Below are 14,641 nucleotides of genomic sequence, written 5' to 3'. Positions count from 1 at the left end.
ATGAAAGTATCAATGTGACACTGAGGGGCATGTTTCTTTCTTATCTAACTTAAGCCAATGAAAATGTTCCATCCTCAGCGCTGAAATGACTCTCTTTCATTTTACTTTCATTTCTGTACAATGTTTGCTTTTAATTGGCAAGCATTCAGAGAGCTATAAATAATAGAGGGGGTTAGCCTCAATACACAGGGTTTAATAGCTGAAAGGAAGGCTAAAGATCAAAGGCTCCAGACTGTTGAAACAACCTGTTACGCCACAGATGATGCAAGGAGATAAAATTCATCTAGATAGGAGGCTAAGTGCATTGGGACTTCAAATGCAGCAAAAGACTCCACAGCCAGCTGTGAGTCGAAAGGCAGCAGCTGCTTTCTCCCTTGCGGCTTTCCTTATCAATATGACCATGGCAACTGCTACAATTATGGAGCAGACAAACAAGCAATGCGACTAAGAGGCTAGCAAAAATAAACGCTAGCAAAAAATGTCTTATTTGTATGTTAGATATATGGTGAAAACGTACTGTGAGTAACCTCTAGCTAGAACAAAATGTTTCCCAATCACTGTCAGCCACCTATCTATCTATCTATCTATCTATCTATCTATCTATCTATCTATCTATCTATCTATCTATCTATCTATCTATCTATCTATCTATCTATCTATCTATCTATCTATCTATCTATCTATCTATCTATCTTATATGCTGCCCACTCTACCCAAAGGTCTCTGGGCGACTTAAACCCTACCTGGCTTTCCCCTCTGCAAAATGGTATTATAAGGGATGTTTGACATTGAATCAAAATGTTGCACCCGGAGCTGGTGGCAGCTCAAAATGGTCGTATGTCGGGACGGTCGTAAGTCGAGGCTCCACTGTAATTTGAGATTCTCCACCTCATATTTTTAAATTCTATTATAAATTGTTACTAACATTTTGAATTATACATTGGTTAAAAAAAAATACATTTTAGGATTAAATGTTTCCTAGATTTTACACAGAAGATCTAGGGATCCCCAACATAATATTCCCAAAAATCCCATGTCAATCAGCATCATATTGACAAGGCAAATCACTAAGGAGAGATCTGCCCACTGTAGCCAAAATGGTCCAATTGCCTTTAAAAAAAATGTTGACAGCAGTGAAGTTGGGTGGCCCTAGCTTCAGGACTTGTCTAAAGTGGAGTTTAGAAATGTTACGTTTTGGACTCCAGCTTGCAGAATTCCTTCAGGTTGCATGACCGCTGCCCCTGTCAGCTTGGAGATTTTGGAGCTACAATCCAAAAACGTGCCTTTCCCAGGCTCTGGACAGAACAAACTATTCACACAGCTTGTTATAATCTACAGAACTCATTGCTGTAAATTGTACCGATGATCACTGGCTTAGATGGTTAGGAATGGGTTTACACAAATATATGGGAAATAGGTGTGTTCAAGGGCCTCTGACTGTGACAGTTTCAATGTACCTTTCATGTTCAGAAGCAGAATGCCACCGAACCCCAGTTTACTGAGGGACAGCCAAAGGAGAAGACTATTGCCCTTCATATATTTAGAGTGGGCTTCCTAGAGGTGTCTGATTGGTAACCAAGGGGAACCAAATGCTGCTGAGTCAGACCTTTTGTTTGATTCAGCCCAGCTCTTCTTATGTAACACTCTGTCTATACAAATAAATGCAGGCTTAGTCAGCATGCCTTTGCATTCCTTTCAGCTGCACTGTTCCAGAGAAGATTAAGGGACTGCTTGCCAGAAATGATTCCAATAATTCAAGCAAGTGCATGCAGAACCTCCCCCCCCCCACAGCAATATTCTACTTTAATACGTTGACATCAAACCACAACATACATACAGGCCATGACCTTGCAACTAATCTAATCAAAATACTGCCTCCACGCCAAGGGAAAATGCATTGTGAAATCCAATGAAATTGTGAAATCCCAGTCTTCTGTGTAAAAGTAAATACAATGACTGAAGCTCAGCTTCCACACCAGTGTGAAATGGGAGTAGTAGCTCCCAACACACTTATGAAGTAGAACAAGTCAGTGTCATACAGTGATGCTACACACAGCTGTTGCATGGGTCAAGGACATAGGGGGACGTAGTGGAAACTACCTGGATACCTGCTTCCCTGAAGATGCTTTGGTCTACACAGAAGCTTTTCTGTCGCACTAACCCTGGCACAATTTCTGTTGCAATGGCACTCCAAAAGTGACATGGTGAGACAAACATGTTAATGTCCTACAAAAACATACCACAATACAGCTATACCATTAGAAAGAATGTCATTTTAAAAAGCCTTATTCTACAGGGCATTGGGAATGACTGAAATTAACACAACGTTTCCCCTGTATCTATGGTTTCATATTGTACTAACAATGATTGGCAAAACACTTATTTTTACAGCAACCGCTCTGCATCTTCTACATAGATATTTTGAGGGCAGGACTAGATGTCATGAGGAAGGAAAATGTTCCCAACCTCACAGTTCTAATACAAAGCTAATGAAGTGGTGGCACTTGCAGAAGAGAAAGGGCATGCTCTGGGGATGCACATCAAAGGAAAGAAAAGAAATTCACATGAACCAAGATTCTTCACAAATTCAACCAATCTGTGGTCTGTGAGATTGTTTCTAAAAAATGCAGGCATTGTTTCTTGTCATTGGAAGGATGCCATGAGCAGCAGGAGCTGCTTCTAGAAATGGGACCTGAATTAATACAGTCCCTTCAGATGAATATCTCCACATGGCACAACCTCATCACATCCCCCTGGCCCACCCACCCTTCTTTGTGCATCACTGGTGTCCCTCTACTCCAGGCAAGAGCCCGGGCTGCCTGCCCCCACCTCCTCCGGCAGCTGGCCACTCATTGGCTGCATTGGGAGAATCCTCGTTCTGCTTCCTCATCTGCCGGGGGAGGAGCAGCCCAGGATTGGCACGCTGCTGGAGTAGAAGGACTTCAGTGATGTGCGAAGAATGGTGAGTGGGCCAACTGGCCGGAGGGGTGGGACAAAGTTCCACACATGAGTTATTCAGCTGAAGGGACCTGAATGAACTGGGATCACATCTCTAGTTGCTTCTCCTTCTTCAAATTATTCTCTGACATTACCACTGGCCATGCTGACTGGGGGATCCTGGAAATCACCGTTTTAAAGACTTTACCTTTTCCAAGCTGTGACAGAAAGGGAATTTTGAAAAATATTTGGGGGAAAAGATTGATACGCTATATTTATAGACACACACACATACTGCACCAACCAATCTTTTGCTGTAGGTCCTAGTCTTCCTTCTTCCTCTTACCGGAACAAATAATGGTGCTGGTTCCATACATTAGCTCATACAACATCCAACTTTATCCATAGTCTGAACCTTTAGGTTGCACAGATTTCGACCACAAATGAAAGGAGTTTTTTTTCTATTTGCAAAAATGGCTTTGATCTGACAGAAGCCTCCACTAAATAAAAAAGGAGGAAACAGTGTTTGTCCATTCCTCCTTTCGCTACAGCTCCATATGGTTCCAGAGGAAGTTGGCAAACATCACCTTCTGTTAGGTGATCTCTCCATCACCTGCATCAAAAATCACCTTACAAACAGACTCGTAACATTCGATGGAAACTTTTATCTATAGACCAACAGGAGCATCCATAAATGCCAATTAAACTGGAGAGCTTGAAGAACAAAATTAATTACTTTATTGTTAATTTTTATTAAGTTGTTGGACACAGTCATAGCCCACTTTCCCTCCAAAATGTTCAAAAGAGCATCTGCAATTCTCCTCCTCTTTATTCTTGAAAAGAGCCTGTGAGGTGGATCAGGCACAAAGAAAGTGATTGGCCCAAGAGCATGCAATGAGTGTCATGGTTCAGTAATGAATTGAACCCAGATTTTCCATGTCCTATTCAAACACCAATACCCGAAGCAGAACAAACAGGGCCAATGAGTTACCTCTTTCAGTACAGCAGGTGCACACTCCGGGCTATGAATTTTAGTATGTTGAAATCAAACCGTAGCATACATACAGGCCATGTCAGGTCTTATAACTAATCTAATAAAAATGGTGCCTCCGTGCCAAGGGAAATTGCTCTGTGCAGAATAGTGAAATCCAATGGTTGGAGACAAAGCAACAATCGTGCTGGGCTAGAGAGCTACACAAAAAGGATCAGCGTTACAGGTTTATGAGTGAGTCCACAGCCAAATCCACAAAGAGGCAGAAACAGTGTTTCTAGAAAAGGAATGGAGGGTAACTAACCCAGAAAAACATGAGAAAATGCAAACCTAGCAAGAAATGGGCTGGCTCCTAGTGTCTGCAGTTATTCAGGTTAGTTTACACAGTAATCTCTTTTTCTAGCTATGGCCTAATTTCGGCTATGTGACTTCTGCATTCGCACCCCCCCCCCAAGACATTGCCAGAAGACACAGCAACAGAACGTAACATTACAGATGAACACGTATAAGCAGGCCAAAGGAAATATAATCTAGTGACCTAGTTGCAAATTGAAATAGTGAAATAGGACTTTTTGTCAAAAGATAAGAGGACAAGGAACTGGTAACTCCTCGGAGGATTGCAATGAGAAACTGCAGAGTTCATTACCTTGCTATTCAAAGTGACAAAGAAAGATCTTTTCTAAGCTCTAAAAGGGCCACAGGAAATGTTAAAAATATCAATAAGACTCTGAAAATGACCTTAAATTATAGCCAAATAAATATCCTTCCCAATGGTAGATATTTCACTTCAGGGCCAGATCACTGCCTCCCAGAGAGATCAGGTGAACTGAACTAAACCCGGATACACATTTCAGTTCCCAAAAAAGGCGCTTTGAAAAAGTGAAAAAGATTGACCCATAGATAATCCCTCATATCTCTAATGAGTACCTGATCAAGGTACGCCTCTTGATGAAAAAAGACAGTATTTAGAGTTGCACAGACTCCCACACACACACCTTAGAAAGGAAAACATGGGAGGAAGCACCCCAAATGATTAAGAAGCCACAAAAAAGCCCTCCTCAGGAAGAAAAGCTACAATGTTTGGGGCTTCATAAACAGGAGAAGAAAAAGAAGATGGTGGAACATGTTTTATACATGTTATAAATTCCTCAAAACAAATGCATGGTTGCAGATACAGTATCAAATGATTTTGGAAAGATGCTTATACAACAACACTACAAAAAGGATAGACACAAAGAAAAACTGAAACTGAACTCAATTTAGTAACATCTGTTGATGACTGGGGTTTTTTTTTGTTTCTTTTGCTCTCTTTTTTAAATGTAACAGAGTTTTAAAATTAAAAAATGCATCAAGTAAAGTAGGAAAGAGCCCCCCCCTTTCCTCTCTTTTAAGAGGAATGCTGCTTTCACTAGAATAAAGATGGATAGTGGAAAATTTGGGTTAAACAAAAATAATGGCTTCTTCTTTATACATTGCATAGTTTAATTCTGCAACTTTAATACAAGATGTAGTGATATCCAAACAAGCTTGAGGGAAGAATGAATTCAATGAAGAGAAAGCTATCAAGGACCAGCTGTCAAGTCATCTCTCTATTACCTCCAGTATCACAGACATTGTACTTCCCTATCAGTTCCTAGTAAACAACTGAGGGAAGAGTTACTGTGCTTACGGACTTCCCAGAGGCAGCGGGTTGGATAACGTGGGAGTGACACACCTCACAAGATAGTGTGTTTGATCTTATCCATTATGTCAATACTCACACAGAGACACAACAGCCCTCTCTGTGACCCTGCATTGAACATACAATAGTTCATTTATTTCATCACTCCAAATAAAAATATGAAGCAGAATGACACAGTCCTAACAGAGGCTACTCATAAGGAGACAATGCCAAAGCAGGGAATTACCCCGCATTTTTCCATGTATAAGACATCTAAGTGGGGCTTAGCAAGTGTAGGGGGAAAGGGATCAAAGCCCTGCAGGATTGCTTTGATCCCTGCTTTCTCCCTTCGTGCTAAGCCACGTGGGGCTTAGCAAAAGGAGGGGGAAAGGGATCAAAGCAATCCCACGACTGCATGATCGTTTTGATCCCTTTCCCCCTTATACAGCCATGGAATTGCTTTGATCCTTTCACCCTACGCTTGCTAAACCCCATGAGACTTAGTAAGCAGAGGGGAAAGCAAGGATCAAAGCCATCCTGCAGCACTTTGATCCCTGCTTTCCTTTTGCTAAGGCTTGGCAAGTGGAGGGGAAAGCAGGGATCAAAGCTCTGCAGGATCCCTGCTTTCCCCTCCACTTGTTTTCTCTCTCCTCAGCTTACTTCCATGTATAAGACGACCCTCAATTTTTAGTCTAAATATTTTAGACAAAATATAGTCTTATACATGGAAAACTACAGTATACAGAGAAGTACTGTTGTGTCCTCTGTGGGACAATAGTTTTGGCTGCTATGAGTCTTACCTTAACCTCTCCTGGCACTTTGGATGCATCTTAAATACTAGGGAATTAGTGGATTAGAGGAATTTGTAAGACATGGCAAAGAACAAGGTGGGTCATAAATTAAAACGCTGCCATGTCACCTCAACACTATGGGGTAAAATCCACATTAATACTCTTCTATCACCATCTCTAAAAGTGCTATTGGTGAAATTGCTCAATAAAAATAATAAAACTGATGAATGGATTCAGTAGTAGAAAAAAAACAATCAAGAATGAAGGCACATTGCTTTTAGAAGTCACTTTTAATTAAAAATCAATGTAATTTAATTGTAACACTTTCACACACATCTTGGCAAAGGAGGTTCTGCTGTGGGGATATATCTCAGACCAATCATACTGTGCTGCTAAAATTAGAAAATTTTCTTATTCAGGGCCAAGATGCTACATCCTAGTAAGTTTCATCAAACGGAAAACCTGCTTCCGTACCAATCTTACCCAACTCTGATGCAGTTTTTCCCCTCCTGAAATACAGGCTACAATCCAATGCCTACTTTTTAAGCCCCAACAAGCACAATAGGAATTATTTCTGATTATATATATTATCAGAAATAATTCCTATTGTGCTTGTAAGTGCACAATAGGAATTATTTCTGATGATATATATAATCCAGCAGGACTTAATTTTGAGTTAAAAAAACATACTAGATTGTACCACACAAGGTCTTATTTTACAAAATTAAAGGAATGGAGTTACTGAGAAGTCACAATGGATTTTGAGAAGTTCTCCAAGAAAGCCAAGATTTGAAAGTTACCTTTTCAGAGTTCATTTCTCAGAATCCCCCAACATGCACAGCCACTGTCTAAATTTCACACATTTAATTTCATTTGTAGTAACAACAAAATTAGATCCACTGTCAGGAGCTTCCAATGATGTTACTCTTTAGTCTTTTTGATGGCTGCTCCATCTCTCATAGCTCTTTCTAGCTGTTTCCTTATTCTATCTCTCTAATCCTTCTACCTGTCTGTGTCTGCCTCTTCACTTTTGTTTATATTATTCAGAGTAACTCAAAACTAACCAAGCAAGTTTATTTTCCTACCCAATTTTTTTTTACTACCTGGCAATGAATCTAAATCATCAATGATTCTGAGATCTCACATTTCTCAATATTCAAGTTCTGAGCCAAATACTAATATTTCCGCTGCTGCTGCTGGATTCATTCCAAAATGTCTCTTGAAATCTATTCCAAACTGGCACAACTCAAGCGGAAGAGAGCCACTTAAAAACTAAACACACCCGCCCACTAACTTTCTTTTCAGGTTTCTCTCCATATTAAAAGGTTTATACACTTCATCCTTTTCCTCATAACAATATTCATTCTTCAGGCTGGACTGTAACTTGTGATGAAACTAACCGACACTATCCCTACTCCTTCACACACACAATATGGTACATTTTAATGAGAGATACAAAATATCCTATGGATAATCCCAATAAGCGTGAAACCATTGATTCAATCACTACACCACACAGGCTCTTTACCTGCAGTTTCTTTCATCTTTTGCTCTTTTGAAAACAAAATTATCTGCTTTTGTAACTTGGCTTCCATATAACACTTCTGATTGATTGATTGATTGATTGATTGATTGATTGATTGATTGATTGATTGATTGATTGATTGATTGATTGATGGGATGGCACCAACACTCAGCAATCGCCAGCAGCCACTATTGGCACCACAGCATCCTGGCAAGACGTACCAGTCCCAAGGCCTTTTCTGGGTCACTTGAATTGGTCAGGTATGAGCCACCATTTTAAAATCTTCCATAGCACCTCATATAGTGCGGTCACCGGTTTCATTTGCCCAAGAGCAGACAGGCCCGTTTGGACAAAGGGAGCCCAGCAACATGCACCAATGCACAAACCCCTCTGTCTCAGGAAGGAATTATGTTAACAGCATGACCTCTGATTTCTAAACATACAACCAACAGTATTGGAAGTATTTCCCCCTTAATAACCTTCATATTTTGGATCCATGAGAATACATTTTGAAATGTGACATTGTTATGGGAGGGCCTGAAAAGACATAAAAGGTTTAAACATCCGAGCAAGTAAATTTGGTAAAGAAACGTGTATTCTGTGCCATTCCATGTTCTTTGTTAAAGAACACCACTGGATCTCACAGAAGCACCTGGATCATTTAGCTTTGTTTCTTGGAGACCCACATTTTTTAGCCTGAAAACCAATATTTATTTTTGTCTTCTATGCATAAGGGCAATTCACAAAACATGTAAGATCCTTGGTCAACTTCCATGGGGCATGCAGGGCCCCCTCAACTCTGTATCTGGCATACTTCCTTACTCCTCACCATCTAGCTCACTAGCTTGGAGCATAGCTGACTAGCGTACACAGCCTGGAGGGAGTGGGGAGATGCACGATAGGGGGTCCACAGTCCTGGGCAGAGCAGTGGGAACTAGCAGGGGGATAAATAGTAGGTACAGATATACAGGACAAACAAGGGTGTCATAGGTAACTCACAGTATGAAGTCTTGCTTGATGTTGAAAGGATCATATGAAGCCATTATAAACCTAAAGCTGGAGTGGGAAAACTGTGGCCCTCTAAGTGTTCACTTACCAGCCTTCTAGCTAGTGATAGCTAATAGTGAAGCACGGTGGGAACTGCAGTTCACCAACACCTGAATGGCCAAAGATTATCCATTTCTAGTCCAAAGAGACAGGGGAGGTGGAGACATACCACTTTAATAAGCCTTCCATTAACTATCTTTCAATATATTTTACCTTTAAATTATGTTTCAGGGATAGATTGCTTAAGTTTATCATGGCAACACAGAAACAAAGACTTTTCCATACACAGCATACAATAATATGTGGATCAATGTCTTAAGTTTACGAAGACAGATGTAAAACTGATTTATTACGTAGTTAGCTGAATCATGACTACTGCACTAACCACTTCCACTCTAGCCCATGATCCCCAAGGACACTAACTCCAGGGCTCTGTTGCTAATGACCAAAGAATGCTCTGTTGCTAATGACCAAAGCTTTTTCTCCTCCTCAGAGAAAACTCAAGATCATTTCATGGAAACTACTTAGATATCAACACTTTGTGACTGCTATTTCATAATCACAACTAAACTGCAAATGGATGGATCTTTCCCACTTTCCATACATCTCTTATGAGAAGTTCCAATCCATATCAGAGATGAGGGTATCATACGTACTGTACACTAACCAGCATGCAACTAAACCCCACTGGATTCAGGATGACTCACTTCACAGTCAATGGGCATATGCTCTATTGAAATAACAAAACCCATAAGAACAGTGGTGATTACTCTGGATAGATTAATCTGGAATAAAAGCTTGTATTCCTATGGGTGTGTGTACAGAAAAGATTGCCCTCATTCTCTGGGAGTGGAGGGAAGGAAAAGACAGGATGAGCACTACAATCAAACTTTGTAACACACACATATGAGACGGACTGATATATACCGTACCTCTTACATACATGATTGATACGGATGAAACTTAAAATGGGATTTATTCATTTCATAAAGTTTGCAAGGCCTGAGTAGAGCTCTTGACAACAGAACCTTTTGGTGGTCCTTAATTTATGGGGTCACAGTAAACTAGAAATGATTTGATGGTTGAAAGTGTTAGACACACATTCTATAAATATTTTAGTTCTTTATCCATTTGTGTTTTTTTAAGGAAATAAGCACTTAAGCATGATCTACCTGCAAATTTCATAAACATCTTTGTTACTTAGTGTTCAGTAACTACCTCTGCAGACTTACCTGTAACTTAAAAGACTACTTATACCCAGATATAAAGAGACAGTCCACTGCCAAACTTAGCAATAGTATTTACTGAGGCTAAGCACCATGCAGCTCAGCAGCAAAGTAGTACCTGAAGCTCAATAATGTAAATATTGAGGAAAAAAAGAGAAAGAAGACATACTGAGACTCAAGGAATAAGGGCCATTTTACATTAGCAAACCTTGGTTTGCCAGAGAATATAAGTTCCAACAGGAAACTGCTCAATCCTAGTTCTCTGCTTAGTGTTACTGATTAATACATGTGTTTTCAAATACCTATGCTTTACATTCAGACTTTGTGCTTTTTCAAATATACACTTCAAAATTCTTACCTGTATATTTCAAAAAGTTCAGCTTACAAAGCAGAGGCTACAAAGGTTCATTGGACTAATTCAAATACAAGGGCATGCAAATTCCCCCAGCCTGTCCTGACTGTTTGCTATTTCACTGGCACAACCAAGATTATTGGTGTCAGTATTCTATCCAGGGCAGAAAGTCAGCAGGCTGACAAACGCAGTCCCCAATTCTTCACTGCAAAGTATTAATGTAAAGTCTTAGGACAGAAATTTGCTCGTTCTACTCAACCTACTACAGCTTTGCTTACAGCTAAAAGCAATGTGAAAGGTTGCACACAGCCTGTTCCATGACCCCACTCCATAGAGGACAGGGCTCTAATCCAAATCATAATTCTTCCCTGCCTCCAATTGCACCTTCCCCTAATGCCATTACACAGCATCTTCAGTCATCCAAGGACAGCTTAACTGAACCAGTGAGAGCTGCAGGGCCTGACCCCTTCCTGTCACTGGCAACTGATGGCCTTCTGGTAGCACTTGCTTTTCTGAGATGCTAAATTAGGAGTGGGGGACGAGAGGAGTGAGGAAGAACAACACCGCTGAATGCAAAAAGTTTAGAACCTTCAGTTGCTGCTATCTTTCAAAGAAAAGGGAACTGACATCCGATGTGTCATGCTATATAATGCCATGCATGTTTATTTCAAAGTGAGCCCTCACTTGAGTCAGTGGGACTTGCTTCTGAGCAGACAAAGGCTTGAGGTCTGAATTAATATATCTGTACATTGTTTCAAATGTGCAACACCCATAATCGCCACATCCACACAGCAAATTCCTTCAGCCTAACAAATATACCCAGCCCCCACCCAGACACACCAACCCAGCCTGGCTGTTCTATTAAGTGTGTGAAGTGATGACTTGATGTAATTTCTGATTACATAATTCTCCCACACGCTGAAAGCTGCTTTTCTGGCTCTCAGTGCCTTTTCAGCCACACTCCTGCGGCAAGTGGCACAGAGATGTTAGAATGAAAAAGCACACATATTCAAACAAAAACAAAAGCCAGGCAAAAAAAAAAAGTCCTCTCTTGAAAGACCCAGTAAAATGAATGGATGTTTGCATCTAGGAGCATGCAAAGTAAATAACACTACAAGCAGATCCATTATGTCTCTCTGAAATGTTTTATTCTTTTTCACTTTTATTGCTTTTTGACATTTCTCTCCTTAATATGGATTACTATGATTCAAACAGAACCCAGCCCATCCATTGGCTTGTGCGCGTGCCCCCATTCCCTGCTCCTCGCCTGTTCTGGAAAAGGCAACCCCGGCTGGTCTCTGCCCTCCAAAGCTCCGGCTTTGTCGCTCCCCCATCAGGGACCTGGACGCTCCCCTGGAGAAGGGGCGCGTTCTGTGTTTTGTCATCGCTCAGCATTAGGGAGCCTAAAAATAGCCCAGCAAAGCATCGCCGTAGCAACCTCGCAAGCTATTTGCATTTCCTTACCGATGGCTTTCCTTTCCAAAAAGAGGACCTAGAAGAGAGTTTTCCGTTAAAAAGAGGCCGCGAAAAAGCTTAGCCTCGCCTTACCTGCTCCCCGAAATCGATGGCGATGTTGGTGATGCCCAAAGGGACCAAGAAGCGGATCAGGGGCCAGTAGTTAGTGAGCGCCGGAAATTTCACCATAGTCCCAGCTGTGCGGTGACCCCAAGCACATCTGCCGCAGCAAGCCGGCTGCAAAGGTGAGGAGCGAGGAGGCGACCGGGGAGGAAAGGAAGCGAGCCCCCCTTTTCTCTTTTAGCAAAGGCGAGTCTTTCGGCTCTGTAGGCAGAAGCTGCGAGGAGGCATCCGGCGGCGAGCAGCAAAGGCAGCAGCCACGCACCACGCCGCCAGCAGCGCCGGCTCCTCTCGCCTCTGTCTCCCTTTCTGGTCTGGTGCGCTGGGTGTTTGCGCGGCTCCCTTTAGCAAGAAATCCCAAAGACCAAGTCCATCCCTGCCGCCGCCGCTCCTGCCCTCCTCCCACACAATAGTGATCTGCTGCTGGTGGAAAAAAAAAGAGGAGGGACGCCAGCGGCGGCTGCACCACCACCACCACCACCACCGCCGCCGCCGCCAGAAACGTCTAGAGATGCCTTTTCCATGATCAGAAGCCCCAGGGCTTTCAGGGGAAATAACAACAACAATAATAATTTTTTTAAAAAAAACCACGCAAGAAAACCCTCTGCGCGCACTGGCCCTGCTTTGGCTCAGTAATGGCTAGCCGGCTGCAGGAAGGCGGCGGGAGTCAGGGGTGCGCGGGCGGGAGATGGGGGGGGGGGGGAAGGCGAGGCATGAAAACAAACCGCACGTTCTCGGCATGGAGATGAGGCCGGGCTGCCGCCGCCCCCCCTCTCTCTCCTCCGCCTCTTCTTCCTCCGCCTCTTCTTTCCCCAGGATGTGGGGGCAGAAAAAGAGAGAGAGAGAGAGAGAGAGATGTGGGGAGTTTGTTAGTGGCGGAGGGACCCACGCGAGGTGGGCAACGAGGGCCCGTCAGGCGAGCTCTCTTCTTTCCGGAGCTCGCTCTGTCCTGTGTTTATGGCGGCGGCTTCGCCTGCTCGCGAAAAAAGCCTGTGGCCTTCCCTCCCCGAGGCTCGTCGCTCTCTTTCTCCCTCCGTTTCTCCTCTTCAGACAGATAAAAGAGGAAAAGGAAAGAGAGGCTTTTGCGGTGCCTCTGCCGCTGCTCCTCCTAATGCCGGAGCCTGGGCACAGCAGCAACCTCTAGCTGTGGGCTGCCTGCCTGCCCACTGCAGGGACGGATGTAGGCCAAACAGTGGCGGATGCCTGTCCGAGGAGACGGGCGGCTACCGGGGAGCAAGCCCCACCGCTGGGTCGGTGTCGGGCCCAGGGTTGCTACCCGCGAAAGTTTGGGAGGAGGACGCACCGTCCACCGGGCCTATGCTTTACTCCCCCTAAAGGTTCCCCGATCCTAACGTTGAGTGCAGTTCAGGGGCTCATCCCAGGGAGCAGGCGTGAGGTGTCATGAAAGCAGGGGCAGCTCACCTCAGAATTTAAGGGGAGAGCTACCCTGTCTCATCACAAGCCCTGCTCACATGAAAGGGTAACCTATTTATTATGATTTATTTTAGTTTGTGTTAATTACCAAGATGGGGGGAGAGATCCCTAGTGAGATTTTCTGCCTCAATTTCCAAAATAGCTTGAGGGACTCACTGCTATGCACCTTGACTTTGGAAGGGGTGCAGTACTGTTTTTCACAGTTCTGCTTCAGGCAGCAAAATATCTTGGGTCAGCCTTGTGCCCAGTATATGTTTTTTGTTACATTCTGTCAAGTTAGAATGGACTTATAGTGACCCAGTTCCACTACTCCCTCCTGAGTTTCCAGGGCCAAGTAGAAATTTGAATCCAGTTCCAAGTCCTTCTCCATCACACTATCCTAAACCACATGGTATTATTGCCCATGACCTTAACTTGCGGAAGAGAAAGGCTAACCCTCCAATTTTAATCTGAGTTTGATATTTGCTTAAATCTACCAAGGGCCGGTCCTACTGTTAGGTAGAGGGAGGCAACTGCCACCTCCAGCAAAGCAGTAAGGCACTGGAGGAGAGAACTGTGCTTTGTAGTTTGTTTTCCAAACCCCACTGTTAAAGAGTGTTTTGATTGTCAGTCCATTCAGCTTTTCTACATGGATTGGGTTAAGACATTATTTTGTCCTTTGCTTCAGGCAGCAAAGCATCACAGGCCAGCCCTTGTTTATGATCTCTGGGGCCCTTAAAGGAACATGTTGTGTATCTTTGGTCATTTCCCCACCAATGGAAAAAAAATTACAAAAATCACTCACTCAAACAGAAAACATGTTAGTTTTGTTGACACGAACATCTTGTTAACATTCCTTGATATCACCTGTGCATAGTTTAAACAAAAACATGCCAAAAAACGAAGACCATAAAGAGACAGGTTCCTGACAAGCAGCTCTGCAGTTAAGAAATTTGCTACATATGGGAATTTTTGAAGGGTGTCTTTTCACCTGCTGGTAAAGCAATTGCAAAGCTTCCCTTGAATTTTCTAGTGACGAAGGACACATGTTTTTAAACGGAATCACGCTGCAGGTAGTAGAACTATAAATGGGTATGTGAAAATACCTGACAATTTTTCTGGAA

General features: G+C 42.8%; 1 protein-coding gene across 1 annotated transcript in view; it reads right to left on the bottom strand.

Annotated features, from left to right (window-relative positions):
* ANKH (ANKH inorganic pyrophosphate transport regulator) overlaps window positions 1–12,854 on the bottom strand; it is a 108,026-nt gene extending 95,172 nt beyond the window's left edge. Inside the window, exon 1 of the mRNA XM_020781283.3 lies at window positions 12,078–12,854. Within this exon, the coding sequence (XP_020636942.2) occupies window positions 12,078–12,173 (96 nt within the window). The 5' untranslated portion in view covers window positions 12,174–12,854. The remainder of the gene's footprint in view (window positions 1–12,077) is intronic.
* Window positions 12,855–14,641: the final 1,787 nt, after the last annotated feature.

Source organism: Pogona vitticeps, chromosome 4, assembly GCF_051106095.1.
Source record: "Pogona vitticeps strain Pit_001003342236 chromosome 4, PviZW2.1, whole genome shotgun sequence".
In the NCBI taxonomy this organism is placed as follows: Eukaryota; Metazoa; Chordata; class Lepidosauria; order Squamata; family Agamidae; genus Pogona; species Pogona vitticeps.
Note: the sequence above shows the minus strand (reverse complement) of the source record. Positions and strands in the feature narration are given on the sequence as shown.